Genomic DNA, 26,507 nt, shown 5'->3' on the forward strand with positions numbered 1-26,507 from the left:
TCCACACAACCTAATCCCGCCACCTCATTAAGATTAAAAGTCCTTCTTCATTTCTTTTCGTTATTGAACGATAACTTCATTGAGTCTACGGGTAATTTAAACCAGCGACGACCAGGTCGGTTTTTATCTAATTAATGACTGAAAACTGTTATTCGAGGGTATTATTTACTGAATACACCAGTCTCTCTCATGCCTTGAATAGCACCAGGTCACAGACACACTCGCCCTCTCATCATAACATACGCCTTGCTGTGGCCACATTGGCTCAGAAGCTTCTTCATACATTATTCTTGGACGCTGGTCATTCATTTCACTCACCATGCCGGCGGAGTAATGAAAAACACGCTTTTTCACTTTTCTCTCATGACAGTCCATCTGCACTGACAAGATACATCCTCTCTTCGATCGCCTTCCTCACGTTCTATATCTTCAGAGTATTTCCTTAGACATCATCTTCCGCCACTTCCCAATAGGTTAGCAGCTACAAGACAGTCAGTTTATACCATTTGCAAGACACCTTTTCATACATATCCTCATTCAGATGTATGTATACCCACCTCGCCTTACACACACACTCACCATGCCTCTTACACCCGTGTAATACATCTTCCATCTAGCCCGATCTAAACTTACACGTCTCTCTCCATCATTACGTTTTACTATCATCCACAAACTTGGTTTATGCTTCAATCCCGCGACCTCTGGTGACCACGAGGGTACGACACTTGTACGGTCGTAGGTCAAAGGCCCAAGGCTACCTCGCCCGTTGGGTAAAAAAAAAAAAAAAAAAATGACTGGGGAGTATTAATGTCCCTTGATAAGTTTAAGTCTGCGGTGATCGAGTGAAAGCAAGACGCGTGTAAGACGATATTTCTCAGGGGGTCGAAGAAAAAAAAAAAAAAAAAAGTATTAAGCCAGATACGAAGGTGGGTATCGAGATACAGGTGCGGGAGGAGGGGAGTATTGTTTCATCTGGGTCGTTGCACAATCTGTGACTCCTCCTCCTTCAGCCCTGGTAGGCCACCGCCACTTGTACGGCTGCTGGCAGGAATGTTTCGGAGAGAGGCAGGGTATCACAGTCACAGCTCACCTTCCTTACCCCGGCTCTAACCTGCGGTTCTCTGTCCCTTCCATCCCTCAGACGTACCAGCGGGTGCGAGCCAATCGTCAGGTGCGGCTGCGGGCCAAGAAGCGACGGTCAGGGCGAAGCGATGAGACCGGCCCGGCCTGCCCAGTGTGTGGTGATCGGGTGTCGGTTTCCACCCCGGAGGACCTCCACGCCCACGTCGAGTCCTGCCTCCGTCGGGTGAGTACTCCACCTCATAACCATCCCTCCTACTGGCTCATGCAACCCCCTCCTCCCTCAAAGTACTGACCTTCCTCGCACAAGTTCCAGCGAGTCGGTAAACCTAAATTCCTCGAACCATTTTCCTCGTAACCTCGACAAGCGACCTACTCTCACCTTAAAACCCTTTCCAGGGGTATCCAGGGTGAAGGAACTCCCTCCCTTCCATAGTTCACCCTACCTATTCCTAAAGGACGCTTATGACGAATCTTAGCTTATACATTAGACCCGTCCAGTGATGGTCCTACACCTCCCTACCCTGATTCTATTACGTCTAACCTCGGCACAGAGCGGTGCGCCCAGCACTACTCCAAGTCTAAACTTAAGCGTTTCTCTCTGCCACAGTCTGGGGGAGTTCTGTCTGGTCTCCTGCAGGGGAGTGGCGAGGAAGAGGTGGTGGACGTGGAGGGCGACGGGCCTTACGAGGAGTTCGAGTGGTGTGGCCAACGGCGGGTCAGGGTCTCCTCGCTACTCAGGCCCCAGCCGCAGCTTCTCGGTGAGCCACTTCCACCACAGTCTTTACCTCCTCCACATTCACCACAGTACATGCATAACGTTTTGACTCTATATCTCCTCTTAACTTGGTATATGTAATTTTCTTGGTTACTTAGGGTTGTGGGTGTGGAAAAGCAGGGTTTATTAATGTGGTTATTACGCCCGACTGCTGCAGATCGTCACAGAGAAGGCGGCAGCGACCGAGGGGGCGACTCAGAGATGACCAGCAGCGGCGGCGGCGGAGGTGGTGTGTTGGAGGGCGGCGACGCGGGCGGAGGGAGCAGGGTAGAGCCCATGAGTGTGGAGCTTGAGGCCCTGAAGGAAAAGGTGCGAGTGTTGGAGAGGGACGGCGCCGCCCCCTCCAAGTTCATCTGTCTAGTGTGTCAGGTAAGACAGACCCCCCTCCCCCCTAACTGGCCGCAGGAAGTGTCTTATGTAACGTCACATTGGTACAGGTCGTCCGGCCCGCCCCTCGCCACCCTTACACTCCCACACCCCAGGTAGCTCACACTTCTGCCTTACCTTCACCACCTCCTCCCAACGTGGACTCCCCATGTGGGACCAAGTTCACACGATGATTGCGTTACATGCAGTATTTCTGATCAAGACGTAACGTGTTAAGTTAGGTGGGTGACAACCGGTAACCCCCCCCCCCCCCACCACACACACTACGTGTTGTAGGAGTCGTTCATCACAGGGTTATTTAGGAACATATATAAAGAGAATGACGTAATCTACCACTTATGTTACAGACCTGGGCTGAGGGGTTATATGAGCTAGGGAGTTAAGTCAGCAGTGGGTTATATCACCTGGTGGAGGGGAAGGGGGGTCAGTGAGCAGTGGGTAATATTACCTGAGGGTCAGTCAGCAGTAGGTAACATCACCATCGCCTGGGGGCGGTCAGGAGGGGATAACCACCTGGGGATCAGTCAGCAGTGGGTAAAATCAAGTGGGGCTGAATCAGCAGTGGGTAATAGGACTTGGGGTGGGGGAAGTGGGTTAGAGGGTAGAGTAGAGAAAGGGAAGGGGTCAGTTGGAAGTAACCTGGGTTAAGTGACTTTACATTTTATCTCCTGTGTCAGTGTGTGTGTGTGTTGTACACTAACCTTTATTATGATACCCTCTTCAGCGCTTCGTTATGACCCTTGGATATGATGGCCTTGGCCCTTTGACCTACCCCCTTCAGGTCAGGTCAAGAGAGACCAAGACCATCATATCCAAGGGTCTTACCGTCATTCTGCAAGAGGACTGGGCAAGTTGGGGAAGATATACTTGAAGCTGTTTCAAGCATCTCTCTCTCCCTGACAGACGGAGTACGACAGACCTGCAGTGTCTGTAGTGTGCTGGCACGTGCTCTGCGAAGCCTGCTGGGCTCACACACTGGTACGTACCCCACAAACACCTGTTGTGAAAAAATAATTTAACAACCATGAAATAGCTAACACCTGTATGAAAAGACCTTTACCAATATCTTTATATTTTTTCCTTTTACGTATAAATGTTTTTTGTTGTTGCTGTGTATTTACATTGTTGATTCGTTTACCTTTGCAGGGAGTCAAGAGCGAATGCCCCCAGTGTTCGCAGACCGTCTCCCCCGAGGACCTGCGGCCTATACACTTGTGACCACCAACACCAGCCTAGCAGTCAGCCCCCACCCGCTCCTCCTTCACGCCCACAGATATACATACACCCCAACCTATGATATCTACACCTACACTCACACACACACCGACGACAACATCTACACCTCCACCTAAGCTAGCTGTTACACCCCCACCAATGCAGATGCCTACACCCACACTGACATCCACACCCACACCCATGGTAACATCTGCACCTACAACTATAGCCAGGCCAGCCACACCGGCCGAAATGAACCGAACTCCGCCTGTTGTCAGAGAGGTAGCCATGCCCACACCTGCCAACATGCCCATACTGACACCAGCTGCTACGGAGACAGCCAAGCCCACACCTGCAAGCATGCCCATACTGACACCTGTAGCCACAGAGCCAACGATGCCCACACCCGCTGACATGCTCATAGGCACACCTGCAGCGTCGGGGGTAGCCAGGCCCACACCTGCTGTCATGGGCATGACCACACTGCCAGGCGGACCCAGCACCACTCCCACTAATTTGCCCACACTCACCCCAGCACCCACACGGACCATTGTGCCCATACCATTACCCACAGGCATTGCAAAGGCCACAGCCACAACTGCATCTACACCCACCATCATGCCTGTGCCCATCACCACTAGCCCTCAAGCCACGCCCATCACGGCAGTCTCACCCACCCCTCCAGTTATGTCTGGGGCCTCACCAGCAATGCACTCCACAACCAAAACATTTAAATTCGTCACCAAAACCACACACACCCCACTGGCCACACACCCACCCATCCGCACACCCACCACACACCTGCCTGTACCCACAACCACATCTACAAGTCCGCCGACACCCAAGCCCACAGTCACACCCACAACTGCCCACATACTCCTACCCACAACTGTACCCACGCTAGGCTTGTCCATATCCAAGTCTGCAACTGTGCTTGTGTTCACCTCTCTCCCCACCACAGCCCTGACGCCCACGCCACAGCTAGCCCCCACATACAACTCTCCTCCACCGCCGCCCACCACCAGCCCATCCCGACCCCAATAGGCTCTAGCCTCGGTGAAGGTCGGCCATGTTACCTCCTCTCACACGTTCACATCCGCTGAACTCGTACCCATATTGTTTAATATTGTCATTCACAAGTCATGTACATTCATGTGATCATTGAGTGGTGACCGGCTGCCACAGAACACACACACACCTCACAACAGCCTGAGAGGACACCAGTAGATAGTACGCTTGCTTACCCAACTCCCTCCTCACCCTGCCATTCATCTCCCCGCCTTACAACACAGCACCCAGCTCAGCCACGCCACCAGTACTCCAACACTTCAGAAACTGCAGTCCACCCAACCGGAAAAACATCTAAAGGAAATCCTCTTTTGGACTCCAGGCTGGACCTCTTAGAAGCCCAAGGATCTGAGCAATACCAGAAGTATGGTCTTGGTGGCCCCTTTCTTACCTGGGCCAACATCTTGCAGAGGCTGGAAAACTGGCAGATACAAGTGCCAGGTCAGCAGCAGGAAGTTCTGTTGTAGCTCGAGCAAGAACGGTACACTCTCTAAGTATGACATTATGACCCTTGATTAAGGGTTCGGGCTTAAGGCAGCCTATCATACCAGAGGGTTGTACAACCACGTTCGAGATTGAATATTAGCAATGGGTTCTGAGAGACATTAATAAGTCGCACGCCAAATATTATTAAAAATTTTCCTTTTACTTCCTGCAATGGTCGGAATTTTTATATAAAAAACAAAAATAGTAATTCTGGTTCTGTCAAACCATACCCCCCTAATGAATCTTCAACAACAGCTGAAAAAAAAAATTTAAAAGTTTTGTGAAATTTTAAATGTTGGCAGAGGAGACTTGTTGCTTCCTCTGGTACTTCTCGTTGTGTGTATCGGTCGCGTACCATGCTAAGGCCTCATTCTCTCCATTAGTGTGTAAAGTCTTGTAGGCAATCTAACTTAACCCAATAAAGAGCTTTATAATCCCTTTATATTAGGCCATGTTTGAGTGTTGATTGAGCTCGAAGCTTTATATTATGTAAATGTACTCTAGAGAGGTCACCTAACTTGTGTATGTATAAAAAATCTTTTTAATGAGGATGGAATCATATCAGTTGTTGTCAAGCACTGTGGGGCATGGCTAGGCTTGCCAGGGGGCCTTGGGACCGTTTCACAGGGCACCAACCACCTCCTTCACACACCCCACTCAACCCCCTGGGCTAAACACACTCTGCCCCGAGCTTTATTCTATCATAACAGCAGTGTGTGTTTAGTTACACATGTACATAGGTAGTTAAGACAACTCAAGGACTTAATTGTAAAAGGATTGGTGGCTCGGTATTAGGACAGGTCCCTAGGCCCTCTTGCCTGCACGCCATGCCCCATGTGTTACTGTATGTGCGGATGATGATGATGCTCCAGTGTCATGTGACCTGCCAGTCTCTCCCTCCCTCGTTGCCAGATGTCATTGGTACAGCCCTAGTACCATCCCCCAACCTCCCCTTGTCCTCCATCCTGGAGGTCACGTGATGCAGTAGGCCAGTGTTATTGGTTTCAGAGTGTGGTGTCCCATACAGAGCTAGGATAATAAATGACAAAACTCTTGTATAGGTTTGTGTGTGTTCCTGAAATCATGGTTCTTGTAATGTTAATATATACACACGGTGTTCCTAAATTTTTGAATTGTATATATATATATATACTCAATAGGCATATATAATTATATATTTATACATGATTTTTTTTAAATGTATTTATACATGTATATTCACTTGTATATGTATACATTATGTATATTTAAGAAATACATACATTATTTGTAAATGTATTTTTAAATATATATTTAATTATATATGTACACATTATAAATATGTATATTTAAGAAATACATATACATTATAAATTTGTATTTTTAAATATATATATATATATATACATTATAAATGTAAATTTAAAAAATATATGTATAGAATATTTAATTTACATATATATTTTTTTTGGAGAATCCAGTCATGCTCAAAAAGTCCACATCAAGGTTGAGCCTTATTCAAAATAGAATGGGTGATGAGAAAGTAAATACACATTTGTATAAATTTCATACAGTGTGTGTCTATATATATATACACACAAGAATCATGGAAAAAATTCACATCAAGGACAGTCCTTATTTTAAATACAATATGGGGAAAAATACAAAACATATAGGAATTTTATAGAAAAACATGAAAAAATAGTTCCAAAGCTTCAAGGTTTATCAAAACACTCCACCCATGAGTTGCCTACAGCCACACATTAATTGCATGATGAAGCATCTTTCCAAGTATTGCATGGTATACTTACTGGCGAGGTCACACAATCAGCCTGCTCTCATGACAGGTTCAAGTACCACGGTAAAGAACCTATCAAATCAGGAATACTTTCATCTGTTATCCTTTAACTGCAAGCCTTAAAAAAAAAAAAAAAAAATGTACACATCACTGTGTACGTTCATCCGCTCATCTCCAGATGGTGGTAGTGACCCTTTTTTGCCTGAACTGCCAACTACACTCGCCAGACTCTTGAATCCATCCCTGTAAAGACATGAATACATATACTTCAATAAGCATGCGTTTTTGCAGAACAGCAGGATTCAAATATATATATATATATATATATATATATGTGTGTGTGTCTGTTTGTGTGCAACTGGTCTTTGCCTTAAATATATTACACCCCAAGTAAAAGTCACCTTTGGCAAGACTGTATCTTAGGAAATTGTAGGGGAAAATGTTCACTGATTGGGTGTAGGCATGTACAGAACAATACATTGGGAAAGAACAATGTAGTTTCTGGAGTGGTCAAGGATGTGCAAAAAATACTAAGGAAGGATTTACATGTCATGTATGGATGTGGGGAAAGCAAATGATAGGGTTGATATAAATGCTTTTAGGAAGGTCTTACAAATATATTGTGTGGGAAGAAAGTATTGAGATTAAAGAGAAGTTTTAAAACGAGTAAGGCATGTGCACGAGTAGGAAGAGAGGAGAGCAAGTGGTTCCAGGTGAAGATCAGTAAGTGGCAGGGGTGTGTGATTTCACCATGTGTGTTTAATTTGTTCATAGATGAGGTGGTGAGGGAAGTAAATGCAAGGGTCTTGTAGGGGCAAGTATGCAATCTATTGGGGGTGTAGGGTGACCTGGGATGCGAGTCAGTTGTTGTTCGCTGATGACACATAACTAATGGCAAATTCAAGTGAGAAACTGCACAAGTTGGTGACCACGTTTGGGAAAGGAGGAAATGTGAATAAAAGGAATGTTATTAGGTTTAGCAGGGCAGAGAAACAGGTTGGATGGGTTGTGAGTTTGAATGGAGAAAATTTGGAAGTGAAGTGTTTTAGATATCTGATAGTGGACATAACAGCAGCAAATACAACCATAGAAGTGGAAGTGAATCACAGGGTGGGTAAGGGAGCAAAGGTTCTGGGGGAATTTTCAAAGCTCCCAGAGCCTTCAACCCCCTCACTCACCCTATAACTCACTTCTGCTTCAATGGTTCCATTTGCTGCCATGATCACTCCAAAGTATCTCAAATACTTCACTTCCCCCAAATTTTCTCCATTCAAGCTTACACCACAACCAACTTATCCTACCTTTCTATACCTAATAACCTTGCTCTTATTCCCATCAATCTATATTTCCCCCTCTCACATGCTCTTCCAAACTCTGCTACCCAGTGCTGTGTCATTAGCAAACAACAACTGACACTCTTCTGACACCCCCTCTCCCTCTAGACTGCATACTAGCCCCTTGCCCCTCTCTCCAAGACCTTTGCATTTACCTCCCCCACTAACCCATCCATAAACTAATCAAACAGCCAAGTAAAACCACTCACCCATACCACAGATCAACCTCCATTTGGAACAAATCACTCCTCTCTTCCTATTCATACACATACCTTTCACACTTAATAAATATCCCTCTGCTTTGAGCAGTGTTCTTCCCACACCATATATTCTTATGACCTTCCACAAGGCATCTCAATTAATGCTATCATACACTTTCTCCAGATCCATACGTGGCACTTACAAATCCCTCATTTTCTCTAAGTATTTCTCAACACATTCTTTAAAGCACACATCTGAAACCACACAGCTCCTCCCCGGTCTGATAGTCTGCACACAAATCACCCTTCCATAAAACTTACAAGTACACTCAACAAATTCACACTTTTGAAGTATGAACACTTGCCTTTAATCCCCTTGCCTTTGCACACTGGAACTATACATGCATTCCACCAATCCTCAAGCACCCTACCATGATCAATACATACACTGAAAATCCTAACGAATTAATCCACGTCACCCCCTTTCTTAAGAAATTCACCTGCAATACCATCCACTTCAGCCACTTTGCCACATTTCATCTTATGCTGTACTTTTACCACCACTTCTCCCTTCACCAAACCACTCTCGGTGACTCTATCACTTCACATACCACCTTGACCCAAACACCCAACATCTGCCATCCTATCATCAAATGCATTTTACAGTTCAAAATACTCATCTCCTCACTTCATTATATGTTTCACTTCCCCATTTGCTCCTTTCACTGAAGTTCCCATTTGTTATAATTTTGCACACTATTAACCTCCTTCCAAAGCAGCTCATTCTCCCTGAAGTTCAGTGATAGTTCATAACCCCTTTATTTTAGAAAGAAAATTGACTAATGCACTTAACTAAAGACATTAGTGAACATCAGTGAACTGAAGAACAACCAACTGCTTGCCTGAGAAATCATTGAGATAAGCAGAACTTGTTCAGGGGAGCAATCAAAAAATATATGTCATTAAAAAATAAACACATGATCTATCTATGTACATCTCTGGTGTCCATTCCGTCTGAGAACTCTCCAAAGGGGTAGCCATTAAAAAAAAGTCTCCATGACTGGTGAACTTGCAGTGCCACTCAATGGGCCACTGGCAGAGGGCAACTCTAGCACACTGTTTCCAGAGGCTCCTACCTAATGTTCCTACCAACTACTACCTAATGGTTCTGCCTAATATTCCAACCTACTACTTCTACCTAATGTTCCTACCTACTATTTCTACCTAATGCTCCAGTCTCATATTCCTCCTTACTACTTCAATTTATTGCTCTTCTTATTTTGCCAAATGACAGGGTTAGTGCATGGTGATCACTTCAGGAAAACCTAGTCATGAAGAATGAGTTGTTATGTGTGACAAGGAGAAACAGTATGTTTGTGGACAGAATGGCAGCAGTCCATGTGTGGGTGAGGCAGAAAAATAGACAACCTACCTGGGTCAGAGGAGTGCCACTTGACAACCCACTGAAGATCAGGTTCATTATGTAGCGGTAACTAATCCTCCAAATACCCAGGTGGGCAGTGCCGGTCATATACATCCCTGGTCGGTGGCTGGCAGTCAGCTCCAACCTACCACATAATATTAATGATTATTAATGATTTTAAATTATTAGCTACTAATGACAAAAATATAAATGAAAGTTGTAGGTACTGGCTTGGATGTTTTGTGCAGTGGCTACTTAAGCTGTTATATGAATGTCCTCTAATTTGCTTTCAGCCAGACTTTGTCTCAAGTATAATATCATCAGTTGTGCTATTGATGCTTTTGTCTTCTTTAGAGAGGTAGCTGGTATTTCATCAGGTCCTAAAGTGCCATGTTTACCCATGCCGTGATGGTCACTAAATATACATTCCACGGGAAAAATGAAACACGATAAGTTCCCAAGTGCACTTTCGTGTAATAATCACATCATCAGGGGAGACACGAGAGAAATATAAGTCAGTTGATATACAACGAAGAGACGTAGCTAGGATGCCATATGGTGTCCTAGCTAAGTCTCTTCGTTGTATATCAACTGACTGTTATATTTCTCTCTTGTGTCTCCCCTGGTGATGTGATTATTTCATGAAAGTGCACTTGGGAACTTGTGTTTCATTTTCCCCATGGACTCATAGGAATATACTTGATTATGCACGAAATTGTGATCCTTTCAAATTAGACAGATATGATGCTCGTTCTCTTTAGGAATGGGGCCACAACAAAAGTCTCCACTCATCCCTGTCCTTATATGCCTCCCTCATACACCATTTCACATTATTTACCTTCTTATTCAAATCACCCATCACAAATACCTGGTCTCTTCCATCAAACTTGCTGACACACACAGCTGCTCCAAAACATTTGCTTCTCCATGATCTATCTTCTCATGGCTAGAGAATAAGCATTAATAATCACACATATCTCATCATCCACATTAATTTTTACTCATATTAGTCTAGAATTCACTTCCTCACACTCTTTCACACATTCCTGCAACTGCTTCAGTAGTGCTACTCCTTCCCTAGCTCTTGTCCTCTCACCAACCCCTCACTTTACTCCTAAGACATTTCCAAACCATTCTTCCCCTCTACCTTTGAGCTTTGTTTCACTCAGGGCCAGAGCATCAGGTTTCTTTCCTCAAACATACTACCTCTCTCTCCTCTCTTCTCAACTACATTACATCCACACACATTTAGAGACACCCCATTTTGAGCCTTTGAGGAGGATGAGCACTCCCAACTTGGCTAATGTTCCATCTTTTAGAAATTGACATACAAGAAGGGTCAGGTTTTCAGTCCCCCCCATCCTACTCCCTTTAGTTGCCTTCTACAACAGGAGGATTTGCAGCCCCCCGCCCCTACCCATTTTAGTTGCCTTCTAAGACATGCAGGAAGTACTTGGGAAGTAATTTTTCTTCCCTATCCCCATGGTAAACCATGGAAAGGTCTGTGGGGCCTGGATGTGGATAGGGAGCTGTGGTTTTGGTGCTTTACACATGACAGATAGGGAGTGAACGAATGTGGCCTTTTTTTGTCTGTTTTCCTAGTGGTACCTCGCTGAAGCAGGGGGTATCAATGCTGTTTCCTGTGGGGAAGGGTGGTGCTAGGAATGGATGAAGGCATGCAAGTATGAATATGTACATGAGTATATATATGTATCTGTGTGTGTATGGGCATTTATGTGTGTATGAGTGGATGGGACGATCTTCATCTGTTTCCTGGCGCGCTCTTGCTGACGCGGAAAACGGCAATGACTATAAATAAATAATATATATATAAATATACCCTGGGGATAGGGGAGAAAGAAAACTTCCTATGTATTCCCTGAGTGTTGTAAAAGGTCACTAAAAGGGAGGGAGCGGGGGGCTGGAAATCCTCCCCTCTCGTTTTTAATTTTCCAAAAGACAAAACAGAGAAGAGGGCCAAGTGAGGATATTCCCTCTATGACTCAGTCCTCTGTTCTTAACGCTACCTCGCTGAAGTGGGAAATGCGAATGTGTAGGAAAAAAAAAATATATATATATACCCTAGCCTCGGTCAGGTACCCATTTTACTGACCCAATCCTAGGAATGGATGAATAACTGGGGTGACTGTGGACCAACTGCTACAGCCAGGATTCGAATGTGTCAGGGTCAGTAATGTTAACCTCTAAACTAAGAAAGCTCATATAGAGGGATGAAGTGAAGACAGATGCAGGGATTTTGATGAACAAATGAAAAGACAGGAGAGAAAGCAATTTAGTCAGAGTAGAATAAGAGGAAGTGATTTGACAAACTGATGAAAAATGTCACAAAGGAAGTGGGGAGAGAGAGAGAGAAGGAAGAAAAAAAGAAATACAATGAAACAAAAGGGAAGAGGAGGTAAAATCAGTGATAGAATAAGGTGGGAAGTCGAGATATACAGTTGTGAATCAAACAAATACAAGGCAACAACTAAAACACAGAATCTACACAATGAAATAATAAAAAGTACAGCATGCCCAAACGGAAAGCAATAAAAACAAGAAAAAATCAATCCAGTGAGAAAAAATAATCCAATACAAATGAAAAAAATAAAATATAATAAAAAAATGAATCAAATGTTGACAAGAAAGCAAAACAATTTTTTGAAAATAATATTCAGTACCAAAGAAAAATTAATCCCAGTACAAGAGTCCAATATAATTATGCAACCTAGTAAAATTATGAAAATATACAAAGAGAAATGAAGGTGAGATAGAAGGGAAAGGGGATACAGAGAAAAGGAAAACAGGAAAAGAGAATGGGGAAATAAAGGACTGAGAGCCATAAAAAAAATATGGAAGTCAATAAATTGAAAGGAAATTGAGAGTTTGATGGCTACATGCTGTGGATGTGAGGATAGAAGGGGGATCTGATAACAGCCTTTAGTTTTCTAAATAAACAAGACAACATGAAAGTGAACAGTTCTTTAAGAGATGCAGCACGAGAGCAATCAGAGACCATGACAAATTGCTGAGCAAAAAATTAGAAAGGATGTTAAGAAGTGCCAATATGGTCTTAGGTGCTGGATGTTTGCAATAAACTAACCTATGACAAAGTGAATACTGGCAGTTAACAAAGATCTAAAAAAAACTTTGATGGCATAAAAAGTTCAGGATACAGGGCCCAAAAGTGTAGAGCATTCTCTCTATACTGTACCTGTTGTTAAGTACACACACAAGCTAAGAAAAATTGGGAAGTGGACTTCGGTTAGAATGATAAAAGTCACATTTATGGAAGATTCCCAAACACTTAAAAAGAAACAGTAGGAACACGGTGCCTTTGGCAACAACTACAGAGGGAACATTAAAAGAGAACTGCATTTCCACAAAAAAATTTCAAAAAGCAAAAAGGCTAAGGGATATTTTGTGGAGACAAGCAACTATTGAAAGGCATAAGACTGCAAAGAATGAGTATAACAGAACAAAAAGGAAGGAACAGAAAAAATAATATAAGGGAAATGGTAGAAGATTATCCAAAACTCTCCCATAACTTCATATGTAAGGTCTGAGCAGCTAATAAGGTTCAGGGATTGAGAGGAGAGAGTTATAAAGAATGATGTAAAGATATGGTAGGAGATGAACGACAAAATGTTTTCTCAGTGGAGGACCAAAAAGATACTAATAAGCATACACTACAAAAATGAATAATGAATGACAATGATAAAGCAATAATCAATACAGAAAAAAAATACAAAAATGAATGGAGAAAACTGAAAACGCAAAATGTGAAAGGCTTATTCCAATCAAGAACAATGCAATACTGACAAAAAAAGGAATAAACTGGAAAGATGTGGTATACTGGGATTGATGTGCTCTCAATGGACTGAACCAGAGCATGTGAAAGGTCTGGGGTAAACCATGGAAAGGTCTGTGGGGCCTGGATGCGGATAATGACCTGTGGTTTCAGTGCATTACACATGACAGCCAAAGACCGAGTGTGGACAAATGTGGCCTTTTTTGTCAGTTTTCCTGGCACTACCTCGCTGAAGTTGGGGGTAGTGATGCTGTGTCCTATGGGGCAAGGTAGTACCAGGAATTGGTGGGGGGGGATGCTACCTCATGTGTGGCGGGGTGGCGACAGGAATGGATGAAGGCAGCAAGTATGAATATGTACTTGTGGATATATGTATACGTTGAAATGTATATGTACATGTATGGGCGTTTATGTATATACATGTATATGTGGGTAGGTTGGGCCATTCTTTCGTCTGCTTCCTTGCATTACCTCGCTAATGCAGGAGACAGCGACTAAGTATAGTAATAATGATAAAAAAAAATAAGTAAATATGAACAAGAGCAAGGTTATTAGGTTCAGTAGGGTTGAGGGACAAGTAAATTGGGAGGTAAGTTAAGTTTGAATGGAGAAAAACTGGAGGAAGTGAAGTGTTTTATATATCTGGAATTGGATTTGGCAGCGGAGGGAACCATGGAAACGGAAGTGAGTCACAGGGTGGGGGAAGGGGCAAAGGTTCCGAGAGCTTTGAAGAATGTGTTGAAGGCGAGAACGTTATCTCAGAAACCAAAAATGGGTATGTTTGAAGGAATAGTGGTTCCAACTATGTCATACGGTTGTGAGGCTTAGGCGATAGATAGGGTTGTGCGGAGGAGTGTGGATGTGTTGGAAATGGGATGTTTGAGGACATGTGGTGTGAGGTGGTTTGATCGAGTAAGTAATGAAAGGGTAAGAGAGATGTGTGGTAATAGAAAGAGTGTGGTTGAGAGAGCAGAAGAGGGTGTATTGGAATGGTTTGGTCACATGGAGATTATGAGTGAGGAAAGATTGACAAAGAGGATATATGTGTCAGAGGTGGAGGAAATTGGAGGTGGAAGGATGGAGTGAAAAAGATTTTGAGCAATCGGGGCCTGAACATACAGGAGGGTGAAAGGCATGCAAGGAATAGAGTGAATTGGAATGATGTGGCATACCAGGGTTGACGTGCTGTCAATGGATTGAACTAGAGCATGTGAAGTGTCTGGAGTAAACCATGGAAAGTTTTGTGGGGCCTGGCTGTGGAAAGGGAGCTGTGGTTTTGGTGCATTCCACATGACAGCTAGAGACAGTGTGAACGAATGTGAACTTTGTTGCCTTTTTCTAATGCTACCTCGTGTGCACGTGGGGGGATGGGTTGTCATTTCATGTGTGGTGGGGTAGCGACGGGAATTGCTGAGGGCAGCAAGTAAAAATATGTACACGTGTATATGTGTATTTGTGTGTATGTATATATACATGTATACATTGAAATGTGTAGGTATGTATATGTGTGTGTGTGTGTGTGGATGTGTATGTATATACATGTGTATGTGGGTGGGTTGGGCCATTCTTTTGTCTGTTTCCTTGTGCTACCTCGCTAACATGGGAGACAGCACCAAAGTAAAATAAAATTTATAAATATAAATGGAAAAAGGTGAGAACAAAGGAGGTAAGGGGAGTGGGGGAGGAATGGGATGCATTTAGGGAAGCAGTGATGGCTTGCGCAAAAGATGCTTGTGGCAGGAGAAGCGTGGGAGGTGGGCAGATTAGAAAGGGTAGTGAGTGGTGGGATGAAGAAGTAAGATTATTAGTGAAAGAGAAGAGAGGCATTTGGACGATTTTTGCAGGGAAATAATGCAAATGAGTGGGAGATGTATAAAAGAAAGAGGCAGGAGGTCAAGAGAAAGGTGCAAAAGGTGAAAAGGAGGGCAAATGAGAGTTGGGGTGAGAGAGTATCTAAATTTTAGGGAGAAAAAAAAGATGTTTTGGAAGGAGTTAAATACTGTGCGTAAGACAAGGGAACAAATGGGAACTTCAGTGAAGGGTGCAAATGGGGAGGTGATAAAAAGTAGTGGTGATGTGAGAAGGAGATGGAGTGAGTATTTTGAAGGTTTGTTGAATGTGTTTGATGATAGAGTGGCAAATATAGGGTGTTTTGGTCGAGGAGGTGTGCAAAATGACAGGGTAAGGGAAAATGATTTGGTAAACAGAGAAGAGGTAGTAAAAGCTTTGCGGAAGATGAAAGCCGGCAAGGCAGCGGGTTTGGATGGTACTGCAGAGGAAGTTATTAAAAAAGGTGACTGTATTGTTGACTGGTTGGTAAGGTTATTTAATGTATGTATGATTCATGATGAGGTGCCTGAGGAGTGGCAGAATGCTTGCATAGTGCCATTGTGCAAAGGGGACAAAGGTGAGTGCTCAAATTACAGAGGTACAAGTTTGTTGAGTATTCCAGGGAAATTATATGGGAGGGTATTGATTAAGAGGGTAAAGGCATGTACAGAGCATCAGATTGGGGAAGAGCAGCGTGGTTTCAGAAGTGGTAGAGGATGTGTGGATCAGGTGTTTGCTTTGAGGAATGTATGTGAGAAATACTTAGAAAAGCAAATGGATCTGTATGTAGCAGTTATGGATCTGGAGAAGGCATATGATAGAGTTGACAGAGATGCTCTGTGGAAGGTATTAAGAATATTTGGTGTGGGAGGCAACTTGTTAGAAGCAGTGAAAAGTTTTTATCGAGGATGTAAGGCATGTGTACGTGTAGGAAGAGAGGAAAGTGATTGGTTCTCAGTGAATGTAGGTTTGCGGCAGGGGTGTGTGATGTCGCCATGGTTGTTTAATTTGTTTATGGATGGGGTTGTTAGGGAGGTGAATGCAAGAGTTTTGGAAAGAGGGGCAAGTATTCAGTCTGTTGTGGATGAGAGAGGTTGGGAAGTGAGTCAGTTGTGTTCGCTGATGATACAGCGCTGGTGGCTGATTTATGTGAGAAACTGCAGAAGCTGGTGACTGAGTTTGGTAAAGTGTGAAAGAAGAAAGTTGAGAGTAAATGTGAATAAGAGCAAAATAAGAGCAAAGTTATTAGGTACAGTAGGGTTGAGGGTCAAGTCAATTGGGAGGTAAGTTTGAAGTGGAAGTCGAGAACATTATCTCGGAAAGCAAAAATGGGTATGTTTGAAGGAATAGTAGTTCCAACAATGTTGTATGGTTGCGAGGCCTGGGCTATGGATAGAGTTGTGCACAGGAGGGTGGATGTGCTGGAAACGAGATGTTTGAGGACAATATGTGGTGTGAGGTGGTTTGATCAAGTAAGTAATGTAAGGGTAAGAGAGATGTGTGGTAATAAAAAGAGTGTGGTTGAGAGAGCAGAAGAGGGTGTTTTGAAATGGTTTGGTCACATGGAGAGAATCGAGTGAGGAAAGATTGACCAAGAGGATATATGTGTCAGAGGTGGAGGGAACGAGGAGAAGTGGGAGACCAAATTGGAGGTGGAAAGATGGAGTGAAAAAGATTTTGAGTGATTGCGGCCTGAACATGCAGGAGGTTGAAAGGCGTGCAAGGAATAGAGTGAATTGGAACGATGTGGTATACCGGGGTCGACATGCTGTCAATGGATTGAACCAGGGCATGTGAAGCGTCTGGGGTAAACCATGGAAAGTTCTGTGGGGCCTGGATGTGGAAAGGAAGCTGTGGTTTCGGTGCATTATTTACATGACAGCTCAAGACTGAGTGTGAACGAATGTGGCCTTTGTTGTCTTTCCTAATGCTACCTCATACACATGAGGGGGGAGGGGGTTGTTATTTCATGTGTGGCGAGGTGGCGATGGGAATGGATAAAGGCAGACAGTATGAATTATGTACATGTGTATATATGTATATGTCTGTGTGTTTATATGTATGTATACATTGAGATGTATAGGCATGTATATTTGCGTGTGTGGACGTGTATGTATATACATGTGTATGTGGGTGGGTTGGGCCATTCTTTCGTCTGTTTCCTTGCGCTACCTTGCTAATGCGGGAGACAGCGACAAAGCAAAATAATAAAAAAAAAAAAAAATATAATATATATATATATATATATATATATATATATATATATATATATATTTTTTTTTTTTATACTTTGTCGCTGTCTCCCGCGTTTGCGAGGTAGCGCAAGGAAACAGACGAAAGAAATGGCCCAACGAAAGAAATGGCCCAAACGAAAGAATATATATATATATATATATATATATATTTTTTGCCGCTGTCTCCCGCGTTTGCGAGGTAGCGCAAGGAAACAGACGAAAGAAATGGCCCAACCCACCCCCATACACATGTATATACATACGTCCACACACACAAATATACATACCTACACAGCTTTCCATGGTTTACCCCAGACGCTTCACATGCCCCGATTCAATCCACTGACAGCACGTCAACCCCGGTATACCACATCGCTCCAATTCACTCTATTCCTTGCCCTCCTTTCACCCTCCTGCATGTTCAGGCCCCGATCACACAAAATCTTTTTCACTCCCTCTTTCCATCTCCAATTTGGTCTCCCTCTTCTCCTCGTTCCCTCCACCTCCGAAACATATATCCTCTTGGTCAATCTTTCCTCACTCATTCTCTCCATGTGCCCAAACCATTTCAAAACACCCTCTTCTGCTCTCTCAACCACGCTCTTTTTATTTCCACACATCTCTCTTACCCTTACGTTACTTACTCGATCAAACCACCTCACACCACACATTGTCCTCAAACATCTCATTTCCAGCACATCCATCCTCCTGCGCACAACTCTATCCATAGCCCACGCCTCGCAACCATACAACATTGTTGGAACCACTATTCCTTCAAACATACCCATTTTTGCTTTCCGAGATAATGTTCTCGACTTCCACACATTCTTCAAGGCTCCCAGAATTTTCGCCCCCTCCCCCACCCTATGATCCACTTCCGCTTCCATGGTTCCATCCGCTGCCAGATCCACTCCCAGATATCTAAAACACTTCACTTCCTCCAGTTTTTCTCCATTCAAACTCACCTCCCAATTGACTTGACCCTCAACCCTACTGTACCTAATAACCTTGCTCTTATTCACATTTACTCTTAACTTTCTTCTTTCACACACTTTACCAAACTCAGTCACAAGCTTCTGCAGTTTCTCACATGAATCAGCCACCAGCGCTGTATCATCAGCGAACAACAACTGACTCACTTATATATATATATATATATATATACCTCGCAAACGCGGGAGACAGCGACAAAGCAAAAAAAAATATATATATATATATATATATATATATATATATATATATATATATATATATATATATATATATATATGTATGGTTGCGAGGCGTGGGCTATGGATAGAGATGTGCGCAGGAGGATGGATGTGCTGGAAATGAGATGTTTGAGGACAATGTGTGGTGTGAGGTGGTTTGATCGAGTAAGTAACGTAAGGGTAAGAGAGATGTGTGGAAATAAAAAGAGCGTGGTTGAGAGAGCAGAAGAGGGTGTTTTGAAATGGTTTGGGCACATGGAGAGAATGAGTGAGGAGAGATTGACCAAGAGGATATATGTGTCGGAGGTGGAGGGAACGAGGAGAAGAGGGAGACCAAATTGGAGGTGGAAAGATGGAGTGAAAAAGATTTTGTGTGATCGGGGCCTGAACATGCAGGAGGGTGAAAGGAGGGCAAGAAATAGAGTGAATTGGAGTCATGTGGTATACAGGGGTTGACGTGCTGTCAGTGGATTGAAGCAAGGCATGTGAAGCGTCTGGGGTAAACCATGGAAAGCTGTGTAGGTATGTATATTTGCGTGTGTGGACGTGTGTATGTACATGTGTATGGGGGGGGGGGTTGGGCCATTTCTTTCGTCTGTTTCGTTGCGCTACCTCGCAAACGCGGGAGACAGCGACAAAGTATAAAAAAAAAAAAAAAAAAAAAAAAAAATAAAAGGACAGTACAAAAAATTTCAATGAAGCAAGGAGTGAAAGATTTTCAAAGGACAAAATGAAGAGGATCATTGTGATGTACAAGGGGTAACATATCAAATGGCCTGAACCATAACACTAGAAGCAGGCATAGTGAACCACCACTGAATTTTCAGAGGGTTTTACAGCACACTTTAAGCTTTGGTTTGAGTGTATTATACATTTCAAGAGATGGCAATCAATGGCAAACAAGAAAAAAGTAACCCAGTGAAACAAGAAAGAAAAAACAGGCAACACAACAAAAATGCTGCATAAAAAACAATCTAAAAAGAAAAGATTAAAAGTATAAATATTACAACCTACTAGAAACGTTATGAAAGGAATTTTAGGAAAACAGCTTGATTACAAAATATTATAAGAAACAGAAACTCAGAAAAATCACAAAAGCAAGGCAAGTAAATAGCATTGTAGCAAAGAACTACACCTGAGGCTTGTAATAATAAATAATTGCACACAAAAGGAAACCTGCATGCAAGTTCTGTTTGTCATGAGCAAAATGTCCAAAAATTATACAGTGGGTGTGATTTCCAAAAACACTAGTGTCATTATTATCTGGATCACAGCCAAAGAGTAACATGGAATAACATGGATACTAAACCATCATAATACTTATTAAATTTCATTAGTATCTAAGGTAGAAAAAAAACAAATTAAGCTTTTTGTAGTACAACAGGATTTGCTTCCAAGTTGCAAAATACCAAAGGAGTGTTTCAAAGAAGTGGCTGCAGAAGCACTTCTAAATGGCAATCCCCTTATGTTACAAATAGCCGATTTTGATATGAAACCAAAGGAATTTCAGAGGGCCACTTACAGCATGCCTATGTGAATATTCTACCTGGAATTCTGATCTTTCTAAGGAAGTGAAAAATGCCACTAGCACTTAATATCCTTTGGAAAGACTGCTTGAACTTGTGTTACTCAGGTCACAAAGAAGTGATACCAAACGACACAGCCAACAATAGTGAAATCGTCATTCATAGAACTTCTGTAGGTTCTTATTCATAAGTTGAATGATTTCATGGAACTTTGAAGTCTATATAAGCTAAAGAAGAATGTCTCAGGCCAGGAATTGCATGTCTTTCTAAGATATGTGATAAGTATGATAAAGCTGTAAAGGGACCAAAGGGTATACAGACTGCTGAAATATGACATAATAAATGGAAAAATGAGAAGACTTATACATAGCCTTAATCATTAGACAATAATGCAACTTACATTTTCAATGCCTCTATGTCAAGAAGCTATGTTCCCTGAGCAATTGTTCTTGCACCTCTGCTGTTTCGCATTCTCGGATCTCAAGTATGTGCTGACAAATCAGTCCTCATCCTTTGAGGGTGACACCTGACACTATTGAAATAAATAAAAAGGGGGCTTCAGTTAAGCTACTGAAATAGCATTCTTTTTAATGAAGTTTCAGCATTTCCATTGTATGGGAAAATGGAATAAAGTAACTGCTGTATAGTGAACAGAAATTAACATCACACCTCATAAAGGTAAAGTGAAGAGGTGAAATAATGTATGATGAAGTTATCTACTGTGAGCAGAATATTTACCATTATCTGCCAAATGAACAAGGGTTGTTAACAATAAACATAAGAAAGCAACAACTGGTAGCTGCTCTGTGGATTTACTAGATGTTTGAGATATTGAGATAACAGAGTTAAAGTTAGTGATGACATATCATGGTACAATCTCCTGTCCAGAGTACTGTTGTCTATAAACACTTTTGAAGTCCAAATGTTTAGCAAGATTGGAAAGTGTGCTGATATCTGTCACAATGAAATGGCTCTTAAAAATCTACGCTAATGGGAATAACTGAAAACAGATATGCTGTACTCACAAGAAAAAAGATGGAAGATGTCATAATTTGCACTTGGAAAGTTCTGAAAGCCACAGCTCTCCATCAGCACTAACATAATTCTCTACTGGTTAGACAAAACTTCCTCTGAAACAGAAAAGTTGTAAAAGGAAAATAAAAATGCAAAAGCTATGGACCAAACTGTTTAACTTGTTCTCTGCATGCAGATAATGTGGTAAATCACCTAATTACAAACATGCAAGTAAAAGCACCAAAGTTGGTCTTTTGTTCCTACAGCTATCAGAACTGTATTCATCTTACTCAGTATACAGGTTTTTGCCAATGAAATTTCAGTGTTCTGTCATGTCTATATTTTCTTTTGCAGTCTTATCATCACATACTGGTTTAGATCATTTAAATATATGACAATCAACAGTTTACTGTTCAACCCTAATATAACAGACCTGGTTCTCATACTCACCCTTAATGCATATATATATATAATCCATTCCATGTGACTTGGGTATCCTACTGGCTCCCTAAGGGCAAATGGGAAGAATGAAAAATTAAGTCTGAATTCCTGCAAAACAAACTAAAGAACATAAAATACACCTTAACTATAGAACAAAAATTAAAATAAAATATTATGCCATCAACATGCTGTGAAAACACAAACTAACCTAGGGTGATAGTGCTTGTGTTGCATTATTGTGCAACTGTTTCCACTGCCCTCTGAAACAAACATATCTGAACAAATACAAAACAAACTAAAATCAACTTACTATTTAGCCAGTCTCAGGTGGTGGTGGTGGTAGAAGGGAGGAGAGATATAAACACTTGACATTATACATGCTGTTTCAAAACCAGTCACTACTGTATGTTCTCAGCATGCTTATACTACACTCTCTTGCTTTTAATGTGTGACCTATCAATTTACCATAAACCTACTATTAATCTCTTCATCACAATCTGTTAAAAAAAAATCAAAACAAGTTACTGGGCATGATATATGGTCATTGTTGCTAGCAAATTATGAATGAGGTGGTTTTCTTTTATGTGGGGAAAATGTATCATAGCCCCTAGCAATTTACTGTCACAAAAGCAACACCAGTGGTGCACTTCTCGAGGAACAAAGTTTATAACCACAAAAGATGGATACTGTACTGAACTGCAAAACCTATGAAAGCCATGTCCTGCAAGAAAAGGTTATGCAAGTCATATGGGATTTTTTTTTTCCCAGTCAAGGACAAAAGTCTGCATCAAGACCAGGTCTTAATTGAAATTTAGTGAATAAGCAAGAAATCTGTAAATTATTTTATCAGTAACAAAGTCTACAAAGTAGAAAGAAAACCACCAACAATTATGTAACTTACCCAGATTGAAATATACCTTTTCCAAAAAAATCAACCGTAACTACAAGTAATATGAGCAATTAATCACAATATTTACACAAAATTGCCAATATGAGCCACTACTTTAGTTAACAAAATCATGGATATCTAATATGAAGAATTCTATCATCTGAGAAACCGTTCTAATTCAGATGGTGTTGATGTAGTTCATACATTACCTTCTCAGAGATAATTTTTTCAGAGCTGTGGACTTCACTCCCTCGAGATGGCATAGGGCAAAGATAACTCAGTTTTGAGGGATACACGCAACCTTCCTAACTCAAGTATTAGGACACCAAGTAAATAAGAAACCCATTAAAATAACTGAAAAATAATGTAGTCACTGATTACATTAACAAATAATATTCTACATATAAGAATCTGGATAAAAATAGAAGTGTGAAATGAAGCAAGGAGTAATTTCTATCTGTTAATAACTCTATTCCCAATTTTCATGGGATACATCAAGTACATACAGCCCCTGAAATCACTCATACAAATTCTGATCTCGTTTAAAAATTAAAGACAACCAAACTTATGCCTTAAAAATGCTTCCATTACTCCAACACCATTTTAACAATTCCTAGCCCTAATAAATTCACACATGGCATCTAGTTGCGAAATTAAAGACAACCAAACTTAGGCCTTAAAATGCTTCCATTACTCCAACACCATTTTAACAATTCCTAGCTCTAATAAATTCACACATGGCATCTAGTTGTCTTTTATGTGGTCTGGCTCTCCTCCTTGTGCCTTTTGCTGTACTTTTATATATCTTCTTAACCAAAACAATACCTGTCATACATTCAATTTGACCGTACCATCCTTTCTAATGTCTTTTTTCCCACACTGCACATACCTTCATTCTGTATTCCATTTATCCTAATTCTAGCTATACAGATCAAGTTGTCTATCTCAAATTTTTACCAACCATGACCTGTATAAACTTAAGCTGATAAAAATCCAATTATATCCATACTAGAGATAAGAGAGAAAGAATGCTATCCATGTATCTCCAAAATGTCATTGAAGGTGACAAAGAAGGATGGAGGCTGAAGTATTCCTTCCTTCCTGTATTATTACTCTCCAAAAGAAGAACAGGGGGAGGAGTTAAGGATTTTACCCTTAAACCTCAGACATTTGTTCCTGATACTACCTCACTTTCAGGGGAAAAAGCAAATAGATATAAAATAAATGACAATGAGGAGGGGCACACTGAGCAACAACCAGGTACGAAAGAAAGAATAAAAATGACAGTGAGTAGGGACACTGCTGACAAAACATTGTTCTGTGAAACCTAAAGCAACAGCCCTGACATACACACAAAACCACACCCAACTACAGCTGGAACTTAAGAAGAGGAGACAAATACTGATTTCATAGATATAAAATGCCTTGGGTTATTTGTACAAAAGTGGTAAGAGGATGAGGAATTGTTCATATATATATATACATATATATATATATATATATATATATATATATATATATATATATATATTTTTTCTTTTTTTTTTCAAACTATTCGCCATTTCCCGCATTAGCGAGGTAGCGTTAAGAACAGAGGACTGGGCCTTTTTCGGAATATCCTCACCTGGCCCCCTCTGTTCCTTCTTTTGGAAATCCTCCCCTCTCGTTTTTTTTTTTGATTTTCCAAAAGAAGGAACAGAGAACGAGGCCAGGTGAGGATATTCCCTCAGAGGCTCAGTCCTCTGTTCTTAACGCTACCTTGCTAATGCGGGAAATGGCCAATAGTATGAAGAAAAAAAAGAAAGATATATATATATATGGATAGAGTTGTGTGCAGGAGGGTGGATGTGTTGGAAATGAGATGTTTGAGGACAATGTGTGGTGTGAGGTGGTTTGATCGAGTAAGTAACGTAAGGGTGAGGGAGATGTGTGGAAATAAAAAGAGCGTGGTTGAGAGAGCAGAGGAGGGTGTTTTGAAGTGGTTTGGGCACGTGGAGAGAATGAGTGAGGAAAGATTGACCAAGAGGATGTGTGTGTCGGAGGTGGAGGGAGCGAGGAGAAGTGGGAGACCAGATTGGAGGTGGAAAGATGGAGTGAAAAAGATTTTGTGTGATCGGGGCCTGAACATGCAGGAGGGTGAGAGGAGGGCAAGGAATAGAGTGAATTGGATCGATGTGGTATGCCGGGGTTGACGTGCTGTCAGTGGATTGAATCAGGGCATGTGAAGCATCTGGGGTAAACCATGGAAAGCTGTGTAGGTATGTATATTTGCGTGTGAGGACGTATATGTATCTACATGTGTATGGGGGTGGGTTGGGCCATTTCTTTCGTCTGTTTCCTTGCGCTACCTCGCAAACGCGGGAGACAGCTGGTGCGGGGGACGGCGACGGGGCAAAGTGAATAAATAGATAAATATATATAGGGGAGAAAGAATACTTCCCACGTATTCCCTGCATGTCGTAGAAGGCGACTAAAAGGGAAGGGAGCGGGGGGCTGGAAATCCTTCCCTCTCATTTTTTTTTTTAAATTTTCCAAAAGAAGGAACAGAGAAGGGGGCCATATGAGGATATTCCCTCAAAGGCCCAGTCCTCTGTTCTTAACGCTACCTCGCTAATGCGGGAAATGGCAAATAGTATGAAAAAAAAAAAAAAAAAAAAAAAAAAATATATATATATATATATATATATATATATATATATATATGGTTGCAAAAGTATACCAATAAATAAAACAGCATCAGACATTGCAAAACAAACAATAATGGCTTGACTATAGCATTTCAAGCAAAAAATAAAACATTAACACAGTGTATCATGACAAAAGTTTTTTTTTACACAGTAGAAGCTTCAATCATGGACAGAAGTCCACTATGAGATGGGGCTTTAATTGAAATATAGAGAGGATTATAAAAGGGAAAAGAAGAGACAAGGAAAATACAAATTTTGGAGGAAAGAAAAACATGCCTTTTAAAATGTGCCAGATCATAGGCACACAAGTAGCCAGCTCTCAGGAGCAAAAACCAAAGTATTGCCCACAGAAGAGGGAAAGGGAACCAACATTGTGTCATAGGGCAAGCGTCAAGGTTTGAAGAAAGCCTGGGAAAGTGAATTTGAGTTGGACCACTTTTGACTCAACTCTTTCAAAATAAGGATGCACAGCTAGAACCACCCCAGATGTCAGAACAGTAATCCATAAAAGGACAAATCAATCCTTTGTATAAATGAAGCAACTGTTTAGAAAAGAAATTTTGACATCTAAACATAATGTGAGGTTTTCAAGGAAGAGTGGATGGTAGAGTAATGCCATGTATGTTCACCGAGTCAAGAGGTGGAATTACAAAAGCATCTAACGAGAAGTGAGATTGTGAGGAGTTTTTGATGAAGAAACTGGTAGAAACTAGGCCTTGGAGGCATTAAACTTAACCAGATTTCATCTACCCAACTGAGTATCATGCCCGAGTCTGAGTCTATTGAGGAAGTTGTGAGGGGGTGAGATACAGACTGTGAAACTCAATACATCTCAGGATATTAGTTGTAAGGTGACTCAAATACTCTGAAAATGGTAGATGTCAATGCAAGATGACAAAAATAGAAATAGCTGTCTGCCTCTAAAAAACTGGGAGTCCTATTTAGATGTCGAAATTTCTTTTCTTCAGAACAGTTCTTCTGTTTATACAAAAGATTGATCCTACCTTGTGTGGAGTACTGCTCTCACATCTGGGGTGGTTCTGTCTCTGCATCCTTACTCAACAGAGTCGAGCTGAAAACAGTCTGACTTAGCAACTTTTCCACACCAACTGCAAA

The 26,507-nt window shown here is 41.7% G+C and overlaps 1 protein-coding gene and 1 long non-coding RNA gene across 7 annotated transcripts in view; one reads left to right on the plus strand and one right to left on the minus strand.

Annotated features, from left to right (window-relative positions):
* LOC139746107 (uncharacterized) overlaps positions 1-6,068 on the plus strand; it is a 131,595-nt gene extending 125,527 nt beyond the window's left edge. For 3 of the 4 annotated variants that reach the window (XM_071656944.1, XM_071656947.1, XM_071656945.1), the window contains 5 exons: positions 1,142-1,306; positions 1,691-1,841; positions 2,016-2,227; positions 3,149-3,223; positions 3,392-6,068. In XM_071656944.1, the coding sequence (XP_071513045.1) occupies positions 1,142-1,306; positions 1,691-1,841; positions 2,016-2,227; positions 3,149-3,223; positions 3,392-3,463 (675 nt within the window). In that variant the 3' untranslated portion in view covers positions 3,464-6,068. The remainder of the gene's footprint in view (positions 1-1,141; positions 1,307-1,690; positions 1,842-2,015; positions 2,228-3,148; positions 3,224-3,391) is intronic. The other variant, XM_071656946.1, reaches the window with a different exon arrangement.
* A 297-nt stretch (positions 6,069-6,365) lies between these two features.
* On the minus strand, positions 6,366-24,134 carry LOC139746189 (uncharacterized). Of its 3 annotated transcripts, XR_011712099.1 has the most exons (6): positions 22,126-24,134; positions 21,825-21,882; positions 21,386-21,490; positions 20,761-20,892; positions 9,758-9,893; positions 6,366-7,034 (listed from the first exon to the last, which is right to left on the minus strand). It is a non-coding gene; the product is annotated as an uncharacterized lncRNA (long non-coding RNA). The 3 variants fall into 3 exon arrangements; XR_011712098.1 differs by having other exon boundaries at positions 21,825-24,134; XR_011712097.1 differs by having other exon boundaries at positions 21,386-24,134.
* Positions 24,135-26,507: the final 2,373 nt, after the last annotated feature.

This window comes from Panulirus ornatus, chromosome 64 (assembly GCF_036320965.1).
Source record: "Panulirus ornatus isolate Po-2019 chromosome 64, ASM3632096v1, whole genome shotgun sequence".
NCBI lineage: Eukaryota > Metazoa > Arthropoda > Malacostraca > Decapoda > Palinuridae > Panulirus > Panulirus ornatus.